At 53.6% G+C, this 26202-nt stretch overlaps 5 protein-coding genes across 5 annotated transcripts; 3 read left to right on the top strand and 2 right to left on the bottom strand.

The window, feature by feature from the left end:
- Nucleotides 1-605: 605 nt before the first annotated feature.
- Nucleotides 606-6347, bottom strand: A1O3_10078 (chitin synthase; the record flags this gene model as incomplete). Its single annotated transcript, XM_007740169.1, has 3 exons — nucleotides 606-637; nucleotides 691-6002; nucleotides 6055-6347. 3 exons carry the CDS (start codon nucleotides 6345-6347, stop codon nucleotides 606-608), a joined length of 5637 nt encoding a protein of 1878 aa, XP_007738359.1.
- A 2561-nt stretch (nucleotides 6348-8908) lies between these two features.
- A1O3_10077 (chitin synthase) lies at nucleotides 8909-14253 on the top strand (the record flags this gene model as incomplete). Its single annotated transcript, XM_007740168.1, has 2 exons — nucleotides 8909-12813; nucleotides 12864-14253. The coding sequence occupies 2 exons, from the start codon at nucleotides 8909-8911 to the stop codon at nucleotides 14251-14253; spliced, it is 5295 nt and encodes a 1764-aa protein (XP_007738358.1).
- A 1462-nt stretch (nucleotides 14254-15715) lies between these two features.
- On the top strand, nucleotides 15716-18465 carry A1O3_10076 (uncharacterized protein; the record flags this gene model as incomplete). The annotated part of the gene is made up of 2 exons (XM_007740167.1): nucleotides 15716-16200; nucleotides 16314-18465. 2 exons carry the CDS (start codon nucleotides 15716-15718, stop codon nucleotides 18463-18465), a joined length of 2637 nt encoding a protein of 878 aa, XP_007738357.1.
- A 2308-nt stretch (nucleotides 18466-20773) lies between these two features.
- On the top strand, nucleotides 20774-23476 carry A1O3_10075 (uncharacterized protein; the record flags this gene model as incomplete). The annotated part of the gene is made up of 4 exons (XM_007740166.1): nucleotides 20774-21053; nucleotides 21449-21569; nucleotides 21744-22169; nucleotides 22354-23476. The coding sequence occupies 4 exons, from the start codon at nucleotides 20774-20776 to the stop codon at nucleotides 23474-23476; spliced, it is 1950 nt and encodes a 649-aa protein (XP_007738356.1).
- An 85-nt stretch (nucleotides 23477-23561) lies between these two features.
- A1O3_10074 (uncharacterized protein) lies at nucleotides 23562-26127 on the bottom strand (the record flags this gene model as incomplete). The annotated part of the gene is made up of 3 exons (XM_007740165.1): nucleotides 23562-25046; nucleotides 25154-25820; nucleotides 25904-26127. 3 exons carry the CDS (start codon nucleotides 26125-26127, stop codon nucleotides 23562-23564), a joined length of 2376 nt encoding a protein of 791 aa, XP_007738355.1.
- Nucleotides 26128-26202: the final 75 nt, after the last annotated feature.

Raw genomic sequence — 26202 nt, 5'->3', positions numbered from 1 at the left:
ATCTCTCTCTCTCTCTCTCTCTTCCATATCTGGATATTTTACTGTACCCACTGGCACACCATTACATAATGGGTGCTACATGCCTTCTGATCAGCTAATACTACGGAGTACAGCACTAAAGTACTTCACATTATGGTCCGGCCGCAGAAACTATACAAGTGGGGTCAGGGTCAGCTATTAAATCTGTCTCCACAAGACATCTCAGATGATAGCTTCACGCTTTTGGTGCGCTTCAAGCTGTCCACCATGGAAGCACGTTTCGAGATCATCACCTCAGGAACAAACGTCGTTGGCATGATTATATTATTGGACTCCCCTCATGAGAGAGAGACAGGCATCGCAAGCCATCCGTTCCCGCTACAATTGATTTGACCATGGCAACACTCTAGGTCGTGAAAAACAACCACGCACTGCTGGTCGCAGATATGATGCATTCGTTTCATCTTAGTAAGGCTTCAGCTGCCAAGGAGTATGCTGTATAGAGGCAGTCCGGATTCCAGGTTCATCAAAACCTCCCCAAAACCTCCCAATCTTTTCTACCGACCAAAACTCCCCTTGTATTAGCGTGTCTAGGCGTCCACCCCAGGACATGACAAGTGAATAGATCACAGCTGACCAGACAAAATCGCTTCAGTAGCTGTAGACAAAGGTTAGTGAGGAAATCAGAGCTGCATTCAAGGTTAAACATACCACTTCCAATATACGCCCGCTTCGCATCCAAATTGACGTTGAACCGCCGCTCCAGTTCCTGTTTGATGCCCTTCTTCGTCACTGTCATCAGATCGGCCGTTCTCAAAATGTCCCGAATCTCGTTCAGGAGCAGGTCGTCTGTGGGCAAACCGGTCAAGTCGGACATTTCCATGTCTGCCACCGATCGCCCACTTGGCACCATGCCACTGCCTAGCATCTCTGACGGCGCCAGTGACAGCCTGGACTGACTGTGTCCACCATCATAGACCGGCAGGTGAATGCCAAGCTGGGAGACAGACCTAGACGGTGGCATGAGATGCTGGCTTTCGGTATATCCCCCGCCGTAGACAGATCCGGTCGGAAGATATGACTTGGTACCATAACTGTAACCTGACACCTCGGATTTCGCATCGTCTCGTTGCGTTTGTGCATCCCAGAGTTCCGCCTGGTACTCTTCCCATTTCTTCTTCGGAATGGAATCGGGGTCAAACTTGCCCTCATCGGAGAGCAAGATCTGCTTTCCATGCTCGCCCGTGACCAGACGAGTGTTGCCCCAACTGAAGTCGTCCATGTGCCAGAACGCGTACAACGGTAGGCCGAAGGAGAAAACAGGCATCGCCAGAATGTATACTATCATCCAACCAATCATTTCCCACTTGCGACGAAGGATGAAAATGATCGCTTGCAGACCATAGATTGCACCGAGCAGGATAAACGCTGTCAATGGTATCACATCGGACGAAGTGGCAAGTATAACGATCAAATATACAATGTACGCCACCGTGACGGGCGCAACAACGGTGGATAAGAGGTCGAGGAACACAACAAACCGCATGCTAAAACAGCAAAAGCCACAGAGTTGCTGCAAGGGAATCAGTTCGATCAAGTTGTGGACCGTACTGTTGATCCATCGACGCCGTTGAGACATGAAGACCTTCCAGCTGTCGGGGGCAACAGTCCAGGCGTGGGCATGGAAGATGTACTTTGTCTTGTACTTGGAATGATGCTTCATCAACAAAGTGGTCAAGTACCTATCTTCACCAAGGTGGAGCAGGTTCTTCATGTGCAATGTGTCGACCCGGATCTCCGAGTAGTCTTGAATGATTTCCTTGCTGACAAACAGGGGTTTGCCCGTCTCGGCGGCCCGAATGCGATACATAGTGAAACAGCCAGGCAGACACGTCACAGATCCGAATAAAGATTCGAAAGCCTTGGTAAGGTTGTGGGAGATGTAGTACTCGTACACCTGTATCATGGTGATAAAGGATGACTTGGCGTTGGAGAGAGACGTTTCGCCGCACACGCCAATCAGACGGGTGTCGCGCAGGAATGCCGAGACCATCCGCGTGGCAGAATCGGGAGCAACGACCGTATCGGCGTCGATCTGGAGCATGAACTCGTAGAAGGTCGGATTCACACCGATGATGTTGCGTATCTGGTGGTGCATCTCCAGCTCCAGTGGACTCATGGGCAGATTATAGTGAGTCCGATGGAGGAAGCGCATGATGACCATCTGGGAGTCACGCTTGCCTCTGTTTCCAGGCCTGGATACTTCCGAGGGCTTTCCGATCTTAACAACCACCATGAAAGGCACGATGTGTCCCTGTACCTCGTAAAGACCCGAGTAGACTTTGCCCATGTTGTGTTGCTTCATGCCTTCGCCAAGGGACTCAAAGCTGAGTGGCTCAGGGTCGACCGTTTCCGAAACGCCCAAAATGTCCAGGACAATGCGAGGTGTCGGCCGGTCGTTCCCTTGGCCGATAATCATTCCGTCACATACCACAATGAGTAGTTTGCGTTTGTCGTCATACCGCATCCGCGCGGCAGAGTCGATAGCTCGGCGAAGAGATTCCTCATCTTCTGTATAGGCCGGGACCTGGCAGATGACGAACTTGTCCAGATTTTCAGGCACATTTTTGCCTCCAAATTGGAGTGCGGCGAAGAACTTGAAGCCGATAACGCTGCAAAGTAGGATCGATATGGCGAGCAAGATGTATCGGGCAAAAAGGCACTGGGCCGAGTTTCGAGTGTCCGTCACCCCTACGAAGAACAAGTTGTCGAGACAAGTCTGCATTTGGTTTCGTAGAGTCGAATCGATAGGAAGTGCGTTCCAGTACTTGGTGACGTCGTGGCCGGCTCGCTGAGTGAAGAGATCGACCACCAGTGAGTCCATGAAATCTGTGTCAACTCCTGATGGCACTTTTTCACCCGGGGGAGCCCGAACGCTGCGCCCGCCTTGATTGTAGGTGGTAAAGTCGTACACCCTGTCGTTGAGAATCGCGATTGACTTGGATTTTTTGGCGAGGGTCTTGACATACTGAGGAGTGTATCCAACGCTACCCTTTCGGAAATTGGCCTTTAGCATAATCATCTGCTCGAAGAACCAATCTGGTCGACTATCGTTGGTGAAATAGCGAAAATCATGGTACCGCCGGTTCGGGTCGGCCGAACTGATGACGCTGGCAGTGCCGCTGATGTTGGTCGCCGTGTAGTCAAGCTGGACAGTCGGGTCTACTCGACCGTCTTTGCCCTGGCAGAGAGCCGAGACTTGGATAGGAAATAATCCAGTGGCATCAACACCAGCATATTTCTTAAGCGAGCTTGAGGGGATGATTGAGGGATAGTGGTTCGGCATGAAAGCACCCAGATCGAACACTTCTCCTCGGATAGCCACATAAGCGCTATGCTTGCCCTTGCCATCATGCGATGACAGCTCGGCTGCCGAGTACACATGCTGCTTCGGACAGATCAATTCAGGGAAGATGATGATGAAGAAAACCACGAAGCCGCAACTTAGCCAGATCAGAAGGTTGATGGCAAATTTTTCTCTCCAGGCGGTTCGAACATCCTTTCGTTTCATGCCACCAACCCACTTGACCGCAAAATCTGGCAGGTACCAGGTAAGGAAGTAGACAATGGCAAGCCATCGCTTTCGGCTGGAGGAGACCGGCACAACATCGACTTCTTCCATCTTCTTCTTATTGCCTTTCTCGGCCAGTTCCTCCTTGGTTTCGAGATTGCGGAACATATCCCCTGAATGGAATGCAGAGACCCCGGCATCAGACTTAGCATCCAGCTCCCGGCTTCCAAAGTAACCGCCTCCTTTGGTTTCATCGCCGTAAAAAGATCCAGGGGTCCCGTCGGCCGAAGACAATAATCCGGCCTTCGAATCACTGAAAGGATTCTGACCGGGAGTGAGAGGTCTGGAAGGCGAGCCAGCTTCCCCTCCGAAGTAAGCGGAACTGTGTGAGCCGATAAGTGCAATGCTAGCCCAGCAACGTTCGCTGAGGAAGACACCAGTATTGCCGACCCGGGCCTCATTTGCCGGCCAGTGTTTACTGTCGAGCACAAGTTGTGACTTTTCGCGGTCGCTCCCCACAACTCCAGTGTCGGTATCCGCCAATCCGAGAAACTCCCCGAATGGTAGAAAAATACTGAAATCAGCTGTACGTAGCCTCTGACTGATTTCAGCAATCCCGAACATCTGGACTTGTTGACGGACACATTTGCTGTCAAATTGATTCGCTATCCGTCTGTCGTTGGGTTTCAAACAGAAGACAAAATAATTGTTCACGTTCGGCGCGGTCAACGATTTCGTGATATTATCCAAGGCCGACAGGAACTGGGCGGCAGCACCCTGCGTCAAACCTGTTGCTGTGGGTTTTGTTCGCCTGAGTCTAGATTCTTCTGCGCCGGGAACAGGTTCATCTTCTTGGAGAGCTGGGGAGCGATCTGCTCTTCGACTTGCCATTCGGCGCAATTGGTCATGCTTCTTCCTTGATACACTCGGCATGCGGAGTGGTTTGGAGCTAACCTGGGCCTGCACAATCGCGGTCTTCTCGGCGGGGTGACTGACGGTATTCAAAGCCTCCTGACCGAACAAGCTGGCCACAAAATCACTCTTGGTGGCTTTGATCATGTTCATCAGATCGCCAGAGACAACGTCCCCATTTTCGTCGACCAAACTGTGGACGGGGTAGTCCACTTCGCCGGCGTAATGACGGACCGTGAATGAAGCAGCAAGATTGGTACTAACGAAGTTGCTGCCCGGTATGGTTGAAGTTGAGCTGCTGACAGTTATGGCTTTGTTCCTGTTATCAAACCTCTTTCGAAGGCTCTCTAAGAATTGCAGATCTGTCCGACCACGGCGTGTTTGGTCGTCAAGAATTGCCAGCAAGCCGTTCCCGTGCTTGAGCAGGCCACGAACAGCGTCTGAATTGTCGAAATAACTTGTCGCTGGAACGCTGACCTCTTCGCTCTCCAGCATCTCGGCTGTGTTCTCGAAAAAGCTGTGGAGGCAAGTGTTGAAAAGCGATTCATTCGCAGCATTGTTTAACAGTTGGTCCAAAACTGATCCGGTGGAAGAATGGTCAGCGAAGCCGGGAAAGTCCACTATCGAGATGGTATTGGCAACCGAGTCCTCGGCGGCACAGGTTCTTTGATTGATGCTCTCGATGATATATGCGACCAACAGCGAGTACAGCGTCGTGGCCAGCTCGTCGGCATTTTCTCGCGCACCCTTGGGGTCCAGCATGACTGTGACGCGCTCACGGTGAATGGTTTTCGTCTTGTACCTCAAACTCTCTTCGAGGTCCGGAAGGCTTAGCCCCAGGAAAGCCGCCACTATCGCCAAGGTGTCCGTGTTTTTGACCACTGTGACCGTTTCACCACCCTCGTGTGAGTATCCTCCACTCTCTTCCGCCGCAGTGAGGGTGGCCTGCCCAGTACCAAACTCGAGTTGACCGATATGGAGGATTGCAGCGAGCACCTGGCAGATTTCCGCGATTTCCGTTCTGGGGAATTCCAATTTGCGCAAGGCGTTTTTGAAGTGTTGGAAGCCTTCGGCGTCGTTGATGCCAACCTTCAGTTGTGTCGGATGGCCCAGATACCTCCATCTTTTTTGCGCCACTGATGCTGATCTGCTGAGCCCCGTCCCGGTGGTCGTGACATTGACATGGCCATCAAGGCCGAGATGAGATTTTTCAGCCGCACTAGTTCCGGCAAGGAGATAGTATAGCACATGGAAACTTCTTTCACCTGTCGGAACATGCGAAATTCGACTCCTTTCCAGGCGGTGGTCCAACAGCTTGCCTCCAATGAGGGTAGGTATGGTCGATGAAGCATCGTACTGCAGCTCGTAAAACAAGCCAGCTTTAGAGGCAGTCTGGGTGGTAGTCGTTTTGGTAGTGGTCAGAGTGTCGAACACGAAGGCGGCGAGGGATAGTTTCGAGGAGAGTGGTGTGGATGAAAACGAGAGGAAGGAGGAAAGAAGGTGCGACCTGACCGTCGTCTTCCCTGACCCAGATTCTCCGCTGTTGCACAGTTAGGGTTGTACATTTGATGGCAGACCTTTGGGAGACATACAAAAATATAATGGCTTGGTCTTCTGCTCTGTTGCCCAACCTTGCCCATGCCCTGCGAGCCAGATCCTCCGCCTCACCCATAGCACTCCCCTCTTTGTCTCCATTCGGTCCTCGGGTCGAAGAGGTGAAGGTATTGAGACATATCAGACCCTGCGACGACAGTTTTGCTGTCGGTAAGGAGATGTGAAAACGGCTCGCAAGATGAGCTGTCAGGTGAGTATCTGATTGCAGATGTGCGGGCAGAGCGGGCAACGAGGGCTGCAGATGTGCAGGGACGTTTCCTCGGCTGGCCATTGTGGTTGACAAAGTCCTGAACGCGTCGATGTTGTTAAAAGTGTATGTTCTGCCGGCTCCTATGCCGTTATGACCTGGGAGGCCTCCGGCTCATTGATGGCGTGGTCGAAGCGAGGGCAGAGTCGATACAGGAACACGGACTGATCGAGGACCGTTGACGGGCTGAAAGCGAACGGCGAGGAAGTCAAGAGGACGTAAGTCGACGGCGACAAACAATCATACAAAAACGAGATGACAGCGAGAGTTTTCGTCAAGTCGTAGCAAAAGAGATGCGGCAATGGAAAACGATGAAGCGAGTGAGATGTGCCAGCAGTGCTCTTTGGACATTCAAGGAGTGTTTTGGTGCAGGGAAGAGCCGCAGGCGATGTTGTATCCGTATTTTGGTGGGCATTGCACTTTAAGGCCAGGTACTACTAGAGCCAGGGTGAACCTTGAGGGCCGCTGTATTGTCACGGCGTTACCGTTACCCTTCCTCGTTCCCCTGTCAGGGCCAGGCCCAAGGGGCGCAGCCGGCTAAGAACTGCTTACCACTGGACTTGTTTGGGATCTCGCCAGTCATCCATCAAGCAATGAGACAGTGGAGCTTTTGCACCATCGAGGACTTGTCTGCGCCACAGGCTGCCACACTGTGAACTTGACCGGCACCTCTCGGCTGACATCTACAGAGGTATGGATACTCCGTACTGTGCCATGGCTATGGTAATAGTATCACGCGAAAAACCCATCCTCAGGTTTGCGATTGATTCACTCTGACTGCTCCGTATGCTGGTTCTATACCTACACCTCAGCGCCTGCGGTTGAACGGCCCGGGATATTGGTCCATTGGTAGGTATACCGTTAGCCCAGTCGATAACTTCACTGGCTTGATTGCAGTTCGCTTCTGTGTGCGAATGCCGCATGCCACATGCCGCAGACGGCCTGAGTTACTGACTCGCTTCTCTTCGTGCCGCTATCCCATCTTGTACCTCCGGGGACAGCCTCGTCGCCCCACCGAGTATATCCTGCAGTGGATTTGGGCCTCGATATCGAAAATGAATGGTCAAATCGCCATCCTCTTCATCGCTCGCTCCTTGGACCAATAGTGATGAGCCGCAGACAAGGACAAGCTGTCAGTAACAAGAGAGGTGAGAGACAGAGACTGCAATGGCTGTGGGGACGAAAAGGTTATATCCATCTAATTACTCTGTAAACAAGTGGGAAGAGCGAAACGGATACTCCGAACGCATGATCTTGTTCTTTTGTTCTCCTGCTCACTCACTTTCTTTCTTTATTTTTGGCCTCGCAGCGGAGGAAACTGTAATGATAAGCGCAGACTGCATACCGCAGCGTCGGAGAGGAACACAGCATCGTACGGAGGACACACATCGGAATTCTGACAGCCAGAAAAACATGTCGACACCGATGAGACATGCAGGTCCCGAGGCCGACGGGGCTGTCACGTGACTTGGCGTTTGTCTCAGGCGAAGTTGACAAAGTGAAACTAGGCTCGTCTGGATCTTCGCGGTGCTTGCCGCTGGCCCGCTTGAAGGCAAAAAAAAAACATCATTCTAGGAAATCTCAGGATCATGAATACACAACGGCAACAGGAGAGCTGGTGTCTTCGTCTGAGCCAGTAGGCCATTTTTGTGCAACACCACAACAGCACAGCATCAGCCGGAGCACCGCAACAACCTGCATTGGCAGGTAGGTGTGTTGTGTGTTGTGTCCTGTATACAATGCGTTGCCCTGGAGGATTTGCACGGCTTGGGTGAATGATTGGTCAGACTGCGCTCGGACTTCCCCTGCAGGACGGTCCTAGCGAGCACATCGGGCCTAGCAGTCAAACACACAAGCTCGAGTTCCCGGGGGCTTTGAGCCCCGAATAAGGGTGCGAGGCCTCCTGGTTGGTGGCTGACAGGCTTAGGAGGCCAGTGGCAGCGGCCCCTAGACCCGAACACGCGGTGGCGTAGCACTGGTGGCCACAGCTTTGGTTAGATGCTATTCTTGCGTCCTGCCTGACAGTGCTGACCCCGGGCGAAGGATGTCAACAGTCACGCTCCGTGTATTAATGGTAATGCGCGATACAGCCTACCTCCCAATCCGTACACCCAATGTGGGCGATGCTGCGGAGGGTACCCTGAGGGTGCTCTGAGGCCTAGGGAGGCTCCTTGATTCTACTGCGTTATGCTCGCCGTCTTCAATCCTCCTACGGAGAACACATCTTCGCTTGCTTACCTTGCCGACCACCTTCGCTTTGTCAATTGATCTCATCTTGTCGGCAAGCCTGCGTGTTTCAGAGTCCATCGTTTTTGGTTTGTGTCTTTTTCTCCCGCCGAGTCTTCCGCCGCTGCCTTCAACAATCGGGCGTCAAACCTCCCTGTGCCCTCCCTCGACTCGACTACATTTGTGTTTGAATCCTTGCGATCTTTTGGAAAATTGAAAGAGCAACGGTGTGAATTCTGTCTGGGGGAGTTGTATTCAAGACGGAGGGTACACACCAGGCTAGATCCTCATCACGGCACTCCCTTCGTTGAAGGCCCTGTCGACTCCTTTGCTCGACACGGGCCCGAATATTCTTCATCATGGCCAACCGATACTCTACCTTCTCGAACAAATCCTCTCAACTCGGTGCTGTCCGGCCAGCAGCCCAATCGTCGACGCAGGTTTCGACGACTAGCCTTCTGAATTCTCTCCACACTGTCTACGCCTCAGGGCAGACATACCAACTCGACTCAAGCACGAGTATCGCAGCCAACACATGGCTGACCGCTATCAACCCTGATGCACAAGGACGAGTTGGCGGCACGGTCGATGCCGAGATCGCCTCAAGAGCCTGGGAGCATGCGAGAAGAAGAGCAGAAGATGCCTGTGTGATCCTGGCGCACCTCCATCCGTCCACTCCCTCGCTATTCCAGGCCTTCCTACAAGTGGTTCCTCTACCTACTCCATCAATTGTGTATACTGCGTTGTCAGCCCTGCGGCCATTTTTGTCATGCGTTACACCTATCAATCCTACCACATATCGACAGTCGTCCTTGAGCGCCAAGTACACCGTCGCACTTTCTGGAACCATAACTGGCTTCGCTCTCGCCTTGTCATCGTCAGGTATCGACGTAGAAAAGGGACTGTTGAGAATACCGTCCGAACCTGGCTACCGGGCTTTCGACGTTTTTCATTACCTGTTGACGTCGGCTTCTACGCCTGCCGAACGTGAATTCCTGAGTCTACAACATCCATCCGAATACGCCCTCCTCAACAGATCTGGCACATATGCACCTCCTAGCTATCTTCCGGCTGCCGACGATGTCGCGGCAGCAGAAGACTTCCGCACAGCGCTCAAGTCCATTGGGATTAAAGGGGCCTCTTTCCGAGGTCTCCTTTCTACCCTTGCTGGACTGCTTAAACTGGGCGAAACGATCGGATTTCTGGTTGATTCTGACGTTCTGGAAGATGTCTGTGAAGATGTTGGAGCACTCATTGGCATTGAGCCTGAGGTGCTGTTGACGAAGTGCACCACCGACGACCGGGAAGTCTTGATTGCTGGCATGTATGAAGCCTTGGTTGATTGGGTAATCTCGAAAGCGAATGAAGCGATTGCGGCGGAACTACGCGCAGGCGCCCTCACACCCGATTCCAGCACAGAAAATGGCGACGAAGTCAGCCTCACGGTTCTCGAAATCCCTGGCGAGGCCCTCGGTAAGGCTGTTACCATGCGCAATGTTTTCGACGAGACCTTCGGGATCAATGCTGAAATCAAGGATGATGGCATTGAAACAGTGCCCGCTGGTCATTCGGTGCTCAAGGAAATGCAGGCCGCCGTGGCGGAGGCCGAGGCTGATCTCGGCATCAAAGCTGGGCCCCTCAGTCGAGAAAGAGACCATGACCGTGACAGGCGAGAAACAATCCTGGAGAAGATCGGGCTGGAAGCAGAAGCTGGTGGCTTTCTGCATACCCTCCTCTATCCGGTGGACGGGGAAGGCCTGAACTTTGGTAAAACAGGACGTTTCGACCTCGGGGCCACTCTTGCCAGTAGCCGGGTCTGGCATCAGCTCTCCATTCACCCCACAGACGATACTCCGAGCACTCTGGCTACGCTGGCCACTCCGACGTCGGCATGGTCTGCAGGAGCGGTATCTCGGCAGTTACGAGCATGGCGATTGCCTGAATGGGCCAACCATCGCAACAGACATCTTGACTTCACAGCAGATTTTGACGTGGAGGAATTTGTGACAAGATATTCCAGGCTTGGCTGCAAAGATGGCAAAGACGGTATCGAAAGCTTTCTGCTTGAACGAGGATGGACGAATGGCGAGGTTGTGATCGGGCGCGAGCGTGTTTGGATGCGTGAAACAGCGTGGTCGGAAGCCGAGTCAATGCTCGACATGAAGCCAGCCGGAAGTGGATATTCAGACGAGGCAAACTTTGGCCAACCACTCAATCCCTTTGCTTCCAACTACTCTGCCAATGCACCTCATACTGGCAGCGGCTTTTTCCCCCTGATGGGCGACAACATGAGCCTCCAGGACAGTCGAGAAAACCTTCTTGTCCAACCAGGCTTCGATCGTGCGAAGTCGGTGGCCCCAACTATGGCAAGGACAGTTCAGTCAATCGGCGGCGACTACGGTCTAGGTCCCAGGGGAGACCCGAACAAAGATCACGTATATTACGACCCTGACCTTGGACAATTTACTGGTGAACTTGATCCTGAGTTTGGGGACCCACGCAATGTGGAATCCAAATCGACATCCGCCGGACGGCAGGCCTGGGTGTCGGTTGTCTGGGCATTAACCTGGTTTATTCCATCCGTGCTTCTGCGGTATATCGGCGGCATGAAGCGACCGGATGTACGCATGGCCTGGAGAGAAAAAGTGGTCTTGGTCTTCTTTATTTTCCTGCTCAATGCCGTCATTGTCTTTTATTTCGTCGAATTTGGAAGATTACTATGTCCGAACTTTGACAAGGCCTGGAATGCGAAGGAGGTTGGCTATCATACGGGAACAAACGATGTTTATGTCAGTATCCATGGCAAAGTCTACGACATTACGAAATTCTACCGGCTGCAACACAGCGACACCAGCATACAGACCAACTCTGAGAACATGTTGCCGTTGGCAGGCCTAAACCTGGACGCATATTTTCCGCCGCCACTGAGCCGCGCTTGTCCGGGTCTCGACGTCGACGTCAGCGTTGTGTTGCAGCACAACGATACAGATGCTATTCAATACCCGACCGCAGTTCACACATCTGGCCCACGTTATCAAACGGACCAAAAATCGGCCTTGTACAGCTGGAATTGGTACAGTGACAAATTCCTGCCCAAGATCAACGAATACTACAAGGGAGATCTGGTCGTCACCAAGCACAGCATACAGCAGCAAGGTGAAAATGACCAAAGGATGTGGGTCATTATCCACAAGAAGATCTATGACCTCACGGACTATTTCTACACATTGAAGATGATGAACAACTACGACACGTACAAGTTCTTCCCCGACGATGTCAGCGATCTGATCTCCAACAACCCGGGGCTCGACATCACGGACAAGTGGGGGACAAGTGCTGCATTCGCAAACAGTCTCAACTGTATGGACAATGCTTTCTACGTGGGCAAGGTCGACTTCCGCAAGTCGGCCAAGTGCCAAGTCAACAACTACATCCTCTTAGCATTCACCTGTATTCTTTGCGCCGTCATCCTGATCAAATTCTTGTCCGCCCTTCAGCTAGGATCCAAGCGTCGACCTGCTCCACAGGACAAGTTTGTGATCTGTCAAGTTCCAGCGTACACGGAAGGCGAAGACCACCTGAGAAAATCGCTTGATTCACTCACGGCCTTGCAATACGACAATAAGCGAAAGCTCATCTGCGTCATTTGCGACGGCATGATTGTGGGAGGTGGGAATGACAGGCCAACCCCCAAGATCGTCCTCGATATTCTCGGAGTTGATCCTAAAATCGACCCCCCTGCCCTTCCTTTCCGGTCGGTCGGCAATGGCAACGAACAGCTCAACTATGGCAAGGTCTATTCTGGCTTGTATGAGTATGAAGGCAACGTGGTGCCTTATATCGTCGTGGTCAAAGTCGGCAAGGAATCTGAACAATCCAAGTCTAAGCCTGGAAACCGCGGCAAGCGAGACTCACAGATCTTACTTCTGCAGTTCTTAAATCGTGTCCATCACCGATCTCCAATGTCACCTCTTGAGCTGGAAATGTTCCATCAGATCAACAACATCATCGGGGTGGACCCAGAGCTATACGAGTATCTTCTTATGGTCGATGCGGACACCATGGTGAAGGAAGACTCTTTGAACCGACTGGTTGCCGCATGCGCCAATGATGCAAAGATTGCAGGTATCTGTGGTGAAACGAGCTTGGAGAATGAGGAGCGCAGTTGGTGGACCATGATTCAAGTCTATGAGTACTACATTTCGCATCATCTCGCCAAAGCCTTTGAGTCTCTTTTCGGCAGCGTCACTTGCTTACCGGGCTGGTATGTATCCACCTCGCCGAACTCCTGGGTGCCTTGCTGATATTCTACAGTTTTTGCATGTACCGCTTGCGCACTGCTGACAAGGGACGTCCTTTGATCATCTCCGATAAAGTGATCCACGAATACTCCGATTGCGATGTTGACACGCTCCACAAGAAGAACCTCTTGTCTCTTGGTGAAGATCGATATCTCACGACTTTGATGACGAAGCACTTCCCGGCCATGTCTTACAAGTTTATCCCTGACGCCTACGCTCTCACGGCTGCCCCAGAAACCTGGTCTGTGCTGCTTTCACAAAGGCGACGATGGATCAACTCGACAATCCACAACCTCGCCGAGCTTGTGTGGTTGAAAGATCTTTGTGGGTTCTGCTGTTTCTCCATGAGATTTGTCGTCTTTATCGATCTGTTCGGTACCATAATATTGCCGGCCACTTGTGTTTACCTCGTTTACCTCATCTATCGAGTAGCATCTCACACTGGGCAATTCCCTCTGATTTCCATTGTGATGATTGCCGCTGTCTACGGGTTGCAGGCTGTCATATTCATCATCAAGAGGCAGTGGCAGCACGTGGGCTGGATGATCATCTATATCGTGGCATATCCCGTCTACAGCTTTATCCTACCAATCTACTCGTTCTGGAACCAAGACAACTTCTCTTGGGGCAACACGAGAATTGTCATTGGCGAGAAAGGGGACAAGAAGGTTATTGCGATTCAAGATGAGGGTTTCGATCCCCGATCTATCCCTCTCCAACGATGGGACGACTATGCTGCGGTCAATAACCTGCCGGGTCAACGTGGAAACGACGGCGCTTACCATGAGAAGGGGTTTGAAGTTAACTATACTGATGACCCCGGGGTGATGGAAATGGACGACTTGCACTCGACTTACTCATCCGTCAAACCGTCCAGTACGATCCTGACCGGCTTCCCCAAGCAACAGTATCCGTACATGGCACCGCCACGCTCACCGGCACCTTTTGGTATGAACCACCGGGCCAGCACGATGACTGGCTTGACTCAGTTCCGCGATCAGCCCGTCAGTGTGCATGGGCGAAACATGAGCATGATGAGCCTGGGAAGCCAGGGCCGTCTTGTTTCTCCGTCGCCAGGTCCCTATGCGGATGCATCCCGTGGTCCATATCAGAGTGGCTACAACGGGATGCAACATTCGGCAAGCCGGCCGAGCCTGCTAGGTATGGGGACCAGCCGGCCAGCGTCGACGATCATGGATTTCCGCACTGTACCGTCTGCCGGGCCAAGCGACCACGACATTGTCGATGCGATCCGGGTGGTGTTGAGCGAAGTCGACCTCGACACAGTCACCAAGAAGCAGGTCCGGGCTCTTGTCGAACAAAGACTACAAAGCGAAATTCCCGCGGGTGAGAGGAGGCAGTTCTTGGATAAGGCCATTGACGGCGAGTTGGCCAACATGTAGGATATTTATGGATGAGAAATGACCACAAAGTGATGGCGAGGAGTTTATCTGTTTAGCTAATTCTCTGGATCTGGACATGGCCTTAGGCCCTTGGAGCGGCACGGCATTGTATCAGACAGGCACGGAAAATAGACTTCTGGATAAGAGGTGGGATCACATGACTTGGGATCGCATGACTTGACCGAGGCAGCAGCATATAGGATATATATAGGTGGCATCCTCCCTCCGTACATACTGAATGTAGTACGGAGTACCTCCGTAATATGTATCCGTACTCTGTCCTGTCCTGTCTACGCCTCCTGTTCCTATTCCTGTTCCCGCTCCTGCTCCTCAGCATGGCCCTTCAAGTTCCTTGCACCAGACACCAGGTCGAAGCCAGAGCCACTCTTCTTGTCGTCCTCGGCCCCTCGACCAGAGCTGTAGGCTGCACCCCACTGCCTTCACAACCAGGGCAATATCAATATTGGTCATCTGGGACGGTCAGTGCGATGATACGGTCAACGGAGCAAGGTGAAGGTAAATGTGACGGGATGATGGCCCCCGTTGGGCAGTCTGCTAATCCCAATACCTGCTCATGGTTTCGAAAACCTGCTCAAGTCGAATAAGTGCTCGCTCTTGGAGCGGTCTAGGTCTATCCATACCCACCCAGCCAGCCAAGCACTTGGACGAGGCCAGAGGCACTGTCTCTCCTGCTGAAGGATGTCTCCAGTGTGCAAGTCTCAAAGGGAACAGCAGGCGAGAAAGTGAGAGAAAGTGAGCAAGCGGTCTCCTTGGCTTTCTTCTTAGCCTATTACCAGTTGCACCATAGGTAGGTTTAGGGCATCGGAGCCTTGCGGGCTGGTACCTGCCAATGCTGCATATCAGATTACCGATTACCTAGTCACTTCGTTCGTTCGTCTGTTATCCCTGAGTTCGTCTCTGTGTGGCCAACCTTGGCTCTGGGGTTCAACGGTGCATGCTGCTGGCTTGCGGCTCACTCTCTTCTACCCACCAGACCAAGACCATGGCGTCTTTCAGCGTGCCAGGAAACGTGCTCATGGGTACCACCGTGACGGATACACCATCTGAAGCTCATTTTCATAAGGTGTTCCTTCACCCAATCTCACCTTAAGTGGCATATCTCTTATACTGTTAGTGATATCCCGACGACGGATAAAGTTCTCAAAGCAGTCATCCAATATATTGACTCCAAGCACTATTCTCCTAGACCTGAAAACGAATACAAGAAGACTGCGACAACCCCTGAGGCCTTGGATCTCTGAATTTTCAGTCGTGCGAGAAAAGAGACCGAATCTTCCCCATATTCAACTCGTTGAACTCTGAAGCCATGCGTCCGCGTCCACCGGCATGTTTTGTCATACTTCCAGGACCGCTGTTCCTCTGTATCGCCGCCTTGGTTTTCCCACACGCCGTGTCAACAACAAACACGGTCAAGCACGGCGTGGTGGGATATGGTATCTCAATGTACAAGCCGGTCTGCTGCTATGCCTGCCACGACTCCCTGTCGTCTCTATACCTCAATTGCACCACATTTGTGCCCAGCGATGATGGCGACTCCGACGGCACTGACATGAAAATCAAGATCAAGCTGCGAAAACGCATGGATATGGGTGGCGGCGACGAAACGGAAATCGCCACCACCACCGACGAATGCCGCTCCTCGAACCCGGCATGGCTCCAAACCTTTGCCTGTTGCGTTTCTGACCGGTGTACCCAAGCCGGCGTCTCCGCTGACCGACAGGACCAGTGTTTCGCAGATCTCGCGGCTGGAGGTCTCGTCGTTCCCAGCCTGCGTGAGGCCCTTCCGCAGCAAGCTCCGGTGGACGAGGTGGCCGAGGACGCCGGCTGGCTGAACACCACCAGCCTGGTCAACAGCAAACTCTGGGCCACGAACGAAAACACGCTGGCCAAGTTTGAGTATTCGGAAGACATGCATACGACATACTCGTGAGTATTCGGAATCTTCGTTCATGACCAAACCCCCAAAATAATATACTGTATATATGTGCTCCGGTCGTATACTGTACGGTACTGACGAATTGTGCACTTGTATCTCCTAGGCTGGTCGTTTGGCTCGTCACCATCGGCGTCTGCGTCGCTGTCAGCGGCTATACATTCATCGCGCGCCACATCTTCCTCCAACTCCCTCTCCCACGCCAGGTTTCGCGCGCCAGGGTCATTGTCATCAGGAAGATTCGACAACACCTCCTTCTGCCCGCCCTGTTCCGAAGCCGTCACCTGAGCCCGCTCCCCTACAACGTCGGCTACCTCCCTGGTCGGGCATTGTCTCTTTTCATCGCACTGTACGTCACTCTCAACATCATCTTCTGCTGTGTCTCGTACCCGCTCGCCTCGCCGAACAGCTGGTACTCCACGGACCGCGACCAAGTGGCGGCGTACGTGGGGAACCGGACGGGCGTGCTCAGCTTTGCGAATCTCGCCTTGGCCATTTTGTTTGCCGGGAGGAACAACCTCCTCATCTCTCTGACGGGATGGTCGCAGACCACGTTTTTGACACTCCATCGCTGGGCCTCGCGCGTTGCCACCGTCCAAGCTGTCGTCCACTCCATCATCTACACCGTCACTTATTTCTGGGACGGCGGCGCCGCAGCATACTACGCCGAAGCCGCCCAGGCGTATTACTGGTGGGGGATCATCGCCACCGTCTCTCTGGCGCTCATGGTAGGCCTCACCGTCCTACCCATCAGGCTGGCTTTGTATGAGCTTTTCCTGGTCACGCACATCATCCTGGCCATCCTTGCGCTCGTAGGGTGCTGGTACCATATCGACCTCCGCTTTAGCAAAAACTGGGGCTATGAGGTCTGGCTGTATCTGTGCTTTGCCTTCTGGGCCTTTGACCGACTGGCGCGAATTGTCCGGGTGGCCCTCTTCAATCGTTGGGATTGGATTGGTCTTGGGTTGATCAAGGGCAGGGGCGGCAATATTGCTCCGTCGGCTGAGGTGGAGAGGATACCAAACACAGATATTGTTCAGTTGACTCTGTTTCCAGGGCGTTGGTGGGCGTCGGCCATCAGACCCGGCATGCACACCTTCTTGTATTTTCCCATGTCGGCCAAGTTCTGGGAGAGCCATCCGTTCACGATTGCCGATTGGGGATTCATGAACGACGAGAATGAGAATGAGGACGAGAAAGAGTGTGGAACCCAGAGCCATGGAAGAGCAGGTCCAGTTTTAATCTCCGACAAGAACATTGGCGAGGTCAAGGTGGTTGCGGGCAAAAGCAAAAGCACCACCAAATTGACCATCCAGCACACAGGCGAGCGTAGGTTCTATCTACGATTCCTCCTGCGTGTGCGGAATGGGAGCACAAGATCCCTTCTCAATACCCTGACGCCAACGCCAGTACATGTTGAAGGTGGACAAGTGACGCTATCTCGCGACTCCTCTCGACCGGTCCCGCGCCCGAGCCACCAAGTCTTGACCGAAGGTCCCTACGCCGGCCACATGCAGACGCTGTCGACGCTCGTCACCGCCGACACGGTGTTATGCATTGCCGGCGGGATCGGAGTTACTTTCACACTGGGGTTCATCAAGGAGTATCTCACATCGGCGCTGCAGGGGTCGGGGTCATCGGACGAGGGTCCTTGCATTGAACCCATACCCGACATTGGCATAGAGTCTATGTCTGGCAGTGGCAGGACAGGAAGGCGGCTTATGCAACGAACTACACGCTTCGTTGTGGCATGGTCGGCGCGAGAGGAGGGACTCATTAGAAGCGTGGAGGGACTCATTAGAAGCGTGGAGGCTATGCTCGATGCCACGGTCGCCCAACTTGAAGACCAGCAGCTTTCATCTAGAAGGATCGAGTTCAACGTCTGGTTAACAGGGGAGGGGAAGGGGGGGACTAAACCAGACGGACAACGACAACGAGAACCAGATGAAGGAGATGGAGGAGCAGAACGACAAAGAGAGGTGGAAAGAGAACGACACGGACACCGAGACATACAAGGAGAAAAAGCCCCACCCTCTAAGCCATATACCTCCACTACTACTACTATCACCAAGACCGTCACACGCAGCAACCCCATGCCCATCGCCGACGTCATCGCCTCTACTCTGGAAGTCGGCCGGCGCACAGCTGTGCTGGTATGTGCGCCTGGTGGCATGGCGGATGTGGCGAGGAGATGTGTGGTGGACGCCACTGGGCGAGGATTCAACGTGGATCTTGTGGAGGAGGCGTTTGCTTGGTAGATAGGTAGGTAGGTAGGAGGTAAGCCTGTTAAGCCTGGTAAAATGTTAAGCCTGGTAAGCACTGCAGGCAGACTCAGGCTGGTATCGGACATGGACTTCGGACTGATGACGATACATAGATCTGGAGCAACCAGCAACCAACTACCAACTACCAGCAACCTACTAGGTAACTAGCAACCAGTAATCAGAACCCAAACTACGAGTAACAACGCCTAGAATAGAATCAAGCCTGAGGTGCAGTGCGACCCAAAGAAATATTCTTTGAACAGTTGACTTTGGTGAGACTTGACGTTTAGGTGAAGTCAAATATTAATTCAGTATTCTCGGCCACAGCCAAAGAACGGTGGAGTATAAGACGTGTCCCGCATCCGGCAAGCCATCGGGTATGTGCCGGTTACAGCCCAGCCACGTGATTGCATTCCCGACCTCTGGTACCTTAGGTAGTACGGAGAAGTACGGAGAAGTACGGAGAACTACGGGGGATCAATCTCCGTATCTTGGCAGTCTCCGAGACGAGACGTCCATCCAACTTGAACAGGCCCAATAGTGTATGTACGTGCTGTACCTACGTTGAAGAGTGACAGTGCTCCGGACTCCATACTCCATACTGGTCCCTATAACAACTAGGGACCGAGTACCGGAGTACATTGCTCCATGTCCAAGGACGACACTGCTGACTTGCGACCAGTGTCTCCATCTTGAAGGCAGCTCGGCCCACAAGAGACAGGGACGCCCTACCACATCCTTAGGTCGTGTATCTACTCCGTATACAGCTCCAGCTTGAGGTACGGAGAATCTCCCGACTGTCCCCAATCAATATTTAATTCCGCCCTCTCCACTTCACCTGCCCCTCGGGCTCCGCGCCTGATGCCCTTGGCCTCACGGCGTGGGGATCCCACTCGGGGTATTGTATCTCTCCCCACTGCAGTGGCACGACTCCAGACCCCAAGACAAAACACTAAGGTACTCGGTGGACGGCAGAGTACAGAATACAAGAATTGATAAGCAGCCAACCAATCCCTGCCCTGCCCTGTGCTGTGCTGTGTACACTATACTGTGCTCTGGTACGGCGTACATACATGCACGGTACAGTGCCTGTGGGTCGGCGGGTCGATTCTTTCAAGGACCTTTGCAGAGTACAGTACGGACTAGATCGGTCGATAAATCCAAGATCCCGGCACTCGTGGAATCCGTTGATATCAGGCGCCAAAGCCAAAGCCAACGCCAACGCCAACGCCAGCGCCAGACCTTGATGGACTTTCGGTCTCTGAAGTCTTCAAAGTCAAGGTGCTGTCTTCTTTCCCCATTCAAGAACTTGATGTTCTCACAACCTGAGGCGGACAACTAACGGGCCCCTTGCTTGAGGCTGGATGGCATCTCTGGCTGGCATTGGGCATGGTCTGCCGCCCGTGAAGACCAATTCGCGGGTCCATCGACGATCAAGGGTGTGTTTCTTTCCCGGACAGGGAACCCCTCCATTCACGCACGTGTTTCTCCTGCAAGTCGGACATTGAAATTTCCTGCTAAAATTCTGAGGTTTATTTTCAGGCCTTTCACGGAGCAGATATTATCAATCGCGACAGACATCCTCACCGCCGTCACTCGCGATTCCAGTGTGAATCACCAAGACCCCGGGGTCCCGGTCCGGGTCCGGGTCCGGGTCCAGGCAGGTGTGTGGCTTCCTATCCAAAGTACTCCGTACGACGAGGCTGTTAACAGCATTGCGCTGATCCACGACGGCAGGTCTTATTCAAGACCCAGACCCAGTATCTTCGAGATCCAGGACACCAACGCTTCGCCCCTGCACCGCCACGGACACGGTCATGGCCACGGAGCACGGACTGACCCCCTGCTGGAAATCCTAGGAAGGAGAGAAGCGTCGAACCTACTTGTAGAACCAGACTCTTCCAAACATATCAGGACTGGAGGGACATACAACCCCAACCCACCGTGCAGTGACACGACCAAAGAACGGGATGTCGACTTGGACCTGGACTTCGACTTGGACTTCGACTTCGATCTCTACGAGGCGTCTCGTTCCGATGCCGCCACCCGTTCGGCAAATCGCTGCATCTCCACCATCACCGAGCTGGACGTCGCTCTTCGAAACTACCTGCTCGATCAGTTCTGGAACTGCTTCAACTCGTGCATACCCGTTGTGCAGAAGACCGCCTTTCTCGCCAGCATCAGCACCAGCACCAGCACCAGCCTCGGCCAGGATGAAGGACATAGATCCGGATCCGGCTACGGGAAAGGGTACGGCTACGGAGACTTCTGCTCGCCCGTGCTGCATCTGGCAGTCCTCGCCATGGGTCTTCGACGGTCAGACCACCGGCGCACGGATGTCCAGGCTCTTCTCCTCCCCGGCCGCGATTCGAATCTGCACAGACAGCTCAGACTGGCAATCAACAACCTGAACCTGAACCCGAACCCGAACCCGAACCCGCCCTATACCGCACGCAAAGACCGAACATCCACATTCACATCCACATCTACATCCACATCCATCACCCATGCCCAGGCAGTCATCATTCTGGCCGTACTCGAGTGGGAACGGGGCCGACACCATTCTGCGAGACTGTACCTAGGTAAGGAAGCCAGGCCTTGGGCCTTTTCCCTTTCTCCTTTTCCTCCATTTCATTCCATTTCCCTTCCCTCCCCTTCACTTCATCTGGGGACGTGGCCCTCAAATCCAAAGTCACAATCACAATCATAACAAACAAAAAACCGTCCTCCACCCCTCCCGGACTATCTTGTGTCATCACAATCACAACAAGAAACCACCTACTTGGTAGCCATGTAGCCTGCGTTAGCCTGCGTACAGACTACAGAGCACAGACTACAGACTACAGACTACAGACTACAGACCACAGACCACAGACCACAGACCACAGGCTACAGACTACAGACGGATGCACATGTACTGTACTGTACTTGCTATTTCAAACACCTGCTTACTCATGACCTCTCTGTGTCCGTCTAGATGCCGCTTTCGACATCATGGCCGACATCCAGAATCTGCACCTGGACCTCCAGCTAAACTTCTCCGACGACGAACTGATTGTGCATCGCATGGTCTTGCGTGCCGGCAGCCTGATTGACAGGTGAGTCCGCTACCTGCCTACCTGCCTACCTGCCTACTTGTGTACCTGCCTACCTACCTACCTATCTATCCACCCACATGGATTCCTGCTGTCGTCCTGTCTCGTGACCACCATCTAGACCTGTCTTGTCTTTTGTCTTGTTCTCTGGTCTTACTAAAATCCGTCCGTCCCCAGTCACTGGTCCCTCTTCGAGCACAGTTCCGCCGTCTGCGCGAGTCCTAGGACACAGAGTGACTGTGATGGTGACCGTGATCGGCCTCGCATTCACTCCTTGAATCTGGCCACTTCGCATCATCTCCTCAGCAACCCCCAGTCGCTTACGACGGAACCCAATCTGAACTCGCACATCTACAATGCACACTTGGAGCTCATGGCCATCGCCACAGATGCCATGCAGCAGCTCCAGTCGTCGCCGCCACCGTCACCGTCACAGTCACCGCTACAGTCACCGCCGGTTCACTGCGCGGAACTTCCATTCCCTCTCTTGACACAGCTCGATCATCGGCTGAGGTCCTGGTACACCGGTCTTCCGGACCATCTGAGCTGGAAACACCACACACAGAGATATGTGACTCCAGCTCCAAGTCTCTTTCTTCTCCAGTATGTTCCACCCCAAACCCTTTCCTCGTCGTATTCAACTGCCGAGAAAACAAGCCCGAGAGAAGCGACCGGCGAGGTTGGGGCTGTGTTGATTTGACAATGGTGATGGCAATGGCGATGGTGATGGCGATGGTGATGGAAATTGGCCAATGACCACGTTAACTAACATCCATTCTCTTCATAGTCAACAATTCCATGCCGTCCTTATCCTTCTATACCGTCCCTTTGCATCACGGGAGTCATTGATGAGCAGTCTGGACCAAGTGGATGGCTCCAACATCAACCAATTCTCAGAGTCATTCCGCAACGTTCTGCTTACCCACGCCATGCGGATGGCCGATCTTCTCTCAGAGTATCACCGTCGGTTTGAGCCTGGGGCAATCTTCCCCCTCGCGGTTCAGCAGGGAGCTCTCGCAGCCAGCGTCATTCTCGCCAGCATAACACGCATAGAGCCCGGCCACGATCTGAGAAATCCCGCTCTTCGCCACCTCGAGTTTCTGCAGCGGTTTTTCACTGATCTGTCGCCAATCCAAGCGCCAGCTGAACGACTCGCTCGGACCTTACGCAGTCTCCTAGATGCGACGACCGGTGGCAGCAGTCCCGCTGAGACACGGCAAGCTTGCATGCAGCAGCCGCAAAGAAGCTTAGAGACGCCGAACTCAGATGACAGAAACGTGACCGAAAAGGTCCCAGTCGGCGGGGGATCCAACAACACGATCTGGCTCGACTATGACGACCAGAGAGGTGGTCAGGAATGCAACCTGCCAGAGGAGCGACTCAGTGACGATTGGATGGCAATACAGCAGCAAGAGGCGCCCACCGTCACCGTTACTGCCGGCGTCGAGACATACACGAGGTCACCGAACCGTGTTACGGACGGGTCAGATCCAACAATAGACGTGGACCGTAGACCAGAAGCATCACCTTGTGCTTCCAACAATGCCTCGACCGAGTTGCTTCGCTCTCATAGTCAATCATCCAGCCGCCGCCGCAGTGCAATAGGGTTGGAAAGTACGCCTTCCTCCTCGCACACAGGTATCAACAGAGGGCTTGGCTACCTGGGGTCTATCGACCTGTCCCCGGTATCCGAAGGGTTGCTGCTCGACCAGTTCCCTCTCGGCCCGGAAGACATAGGCGTGTCAGGCGCCACAGAAGTGGATCACTTCGAATTCTGGGACGGGGATGCTATCTGCGTGTCGTGGTCTGAAACATTCAAGGCGCTTGGAGCTGTGAACAGGCGGCGCGGGTCCGAGAAGATGAACGTCAATGATTTCGGCGATGTCATGGGGTGCGTTTTCAAACTGTGACTGTGATTTGCTTCGGTTTAGCCTGGTAGATTAGATACCTAGATACGTGTCTGTGCAATGTCAACCTTTGTGTTATGCCAAAGGTTCAACTCTCTGGAAACACATCAGCCAAGTTGAAGCCGCCCGAGTCATTGGGCGAGACTCCTAGATCGAAATGAGGCAAGCTGAAACCGGCGAAAAGGTCATAACTCGGGGTTCCGTCAATGTAGGATTGCCACATCATCTCATCGGTTTCTGGGGGCGGAGGCGGCGTCTGCAGGACCGAGGAGACCGGTTGAATCTCTGCTGCACCGGCTAGGGTGGGTGCAGGTACCGGTGCTGCTTGAGGAGGCGAACTGCGCCACACCATTTGCGAAGTTGGAGCCTGATGCTGGTGGTGGTGGTGGTGGTTGTGGTGGTGGTGTTGGTGTTGGTGGTGCTGCTGGCGCGGCTGGCACTCTCTGTCCTGTTCAGGTACAGACAAGTCAGCCTCATGCCAAGCGGCTTCCCGCAAATACTCGAGGGCATCAGTTGCGGTCCCATAAGATTCCTGAAGTATCAGCAGGAATTGTTCACACTGCTGGATACCCTGGACGGCGGCTCGTCTGACGGCCTCGTTTGGTGCCTTCATGTCCAGCAGATGGATGACCACTGCAGCAACGACGCTGCCAACAGCTGAAGTGGATAGGTAGCGTGACAGGCCGGCCTCACAGAGATCTTGGTTGACACTGGTGAGCTCCCAGGCAGCATGACGCAAGATGCGCTGCGACAGGCCGTGTGACTCGGCACCATTCCTTTCACGCCAGGTGGAACTAGGTGATAGAGCTTTGAGGCGGTACAAAGCACTGATGGCCACATAGTAGCTGGTATGGACTGTTGCTTTGTGCACGATCAGGCTTCGACACTGCTCCTCTGGCTGCGGCTGATGGTTGGCGGGACAGAAGGTGGCAGCACGAGCATCGTAGCGGAGATCTGCAGGCACTTGACGGTACCATCTGGCGAAATCGTGAATGCAGTATTTGAGCCGGGAAGAAGGTGACGGGAGTGGGTGTCTGTCCTGGTCCCCTGGATCGCCGGTCTCCACCTGTCGGCGACAGTCGAAGATGGTGGAGACAAAGCGAGCGATACAAACACACAACTTGGTGTGTTCGATGCAGAGTCGGGCCAGTGCCTCTTGCATCGTGCGGCCATCGAGCACTGCTCGAGAGTGTCGCCGCATCGCCTCGGCGGGCAGATGGACTGTAGCTTCTGTTGTGGCGTCTGTCTCGCCGTCGTCTTCAAAGTCATGGGGAGTGAGCATGGCAACGTTATGGTACGTTATTCGCGCTGGGCGGCCCAAGGCCAATGCGATCTTGTGCTCACGGACAAAAATGCACCACCACAAGCGGCGGCGGAGATGCTGGTCTCGTCGATCAAAGCGTGAGCTGTCCGGCTCCAAGTGCAATCCGATTGAGTATGCTAGGGATATGGCGGCCCCCACCCAGTACCATGAATCCATCTTCTCGTACTTTCCAGGGTACCAGGTACTGAGGAGGAGAGCGGCCTGGACCGCGACCAATCTATCCTGCTCCACGTTGCAGTTGAAAAGAATCTGAACACAACAGCCTGGTCAGTTTACTCTCTCCTGAAAGTCGGCCGGGGGTAGATGTGTGGACCAGCAAGTTACGAGCAGAAAAGACCAAGAGCGTGGTAACTCACCTTAGCTCGATGGAAAAATGCTCCACGGGCCTCTTGTTTGGACGCGAAACCTTCATTGATGACGGACTGGGTTTCGACGAAGGCGACTCCAGAACACAGCACAGCCTGGAACAGGAGGAGGCTGATGGGTTGTGATGTGGGATGGTCGCGGCTCATGATTATCGACACGATCTGGTCCTTTTCTAGCAACGGCAGAAGTGGGTAAGAGAATTCGAGGTAACGGGCGAGACAAGTATCGCGAAAGGAAACGGTAGGCAATGTCACAGCACCTTTCTCATGCAGATATCGTAGATCTGCTTGGTCCAAGTCTTCAGGGAGAGGTTTGATGAAGGTCGGCAGACTCGGAGGAGCAATGGCGCTAGGGGAAGCATGAGGAGGATGCTGAAAATGCTCCTCCTCTGTTACTGCTGCCAGGGCCGTGTTGACATGACCGCCCAGCGCCGGTGTAGAAGCAGGACATTGTAAGTCATTATTGGTCGTGGAAGTTGCATGGGCGTCAAATTGCCAATGGTGCTGTCGCTCCTGGTGAGCAGCAGCAGCATGGTGTCGACGTGGGACCGCATGCTCCGAGACAGTGTCTCCTTCTGGGGATGGCACAATAACCGCAGCAACAGAAACCGGAGGTGGAGGCTGGGAGTTTTGGGTTGCCTTGTTGGCTTTTGAGACTCTTTTGATATGAGGATGAAAACATCAGCCACCAACCACGAGGCCCGGTGAAGGGCGTACTGATCCAGTACATAGTACACATACTTGTGGCGCCTGCTCCGAGGGACAACACACTCCAGCGAATCCAGGCGACAGTTGGTACAAGGGTTCCCACAGTGCACCACGTCACACCGGACTTTGCGAACTCTGCACGAGGTACAAGCTCGGCCGGCACGTTTTTGGACCTTGCGGGCGGCGGCAGTAACGGTAGCGGTAGGGGAAGCAGTAGCAGTAGCAGTGGCAGTGGCAGCGACTCGAGGTCTGTCCATGCTGATCGGGCATCGGGGTCGAGGTCGAGGTCGAGGCTAAGCATCGGCAAACAGAACAGGGGGCGTACTGTACGG

The sequence above is a fragment of the Capronia epimyces genome, assembly GCF_000585565.1.
Source record: "Capronia epimyces CBS 606.96 chromosome Unknown aczIQ-supercont1.11, whole genome shotgun sequence".
Lineage (NCBI taxonomy): Eukaryota > Fungi > Ascomycota > Eurotiomycetes > Chaetothyriales > Herpotrichiellaceae > Capronia > Capronia epimyces.
Note: the sequence above shows the minus strand (reverse complement) of the source record. Positions and strands in the feature narration are given on the sequence as shown.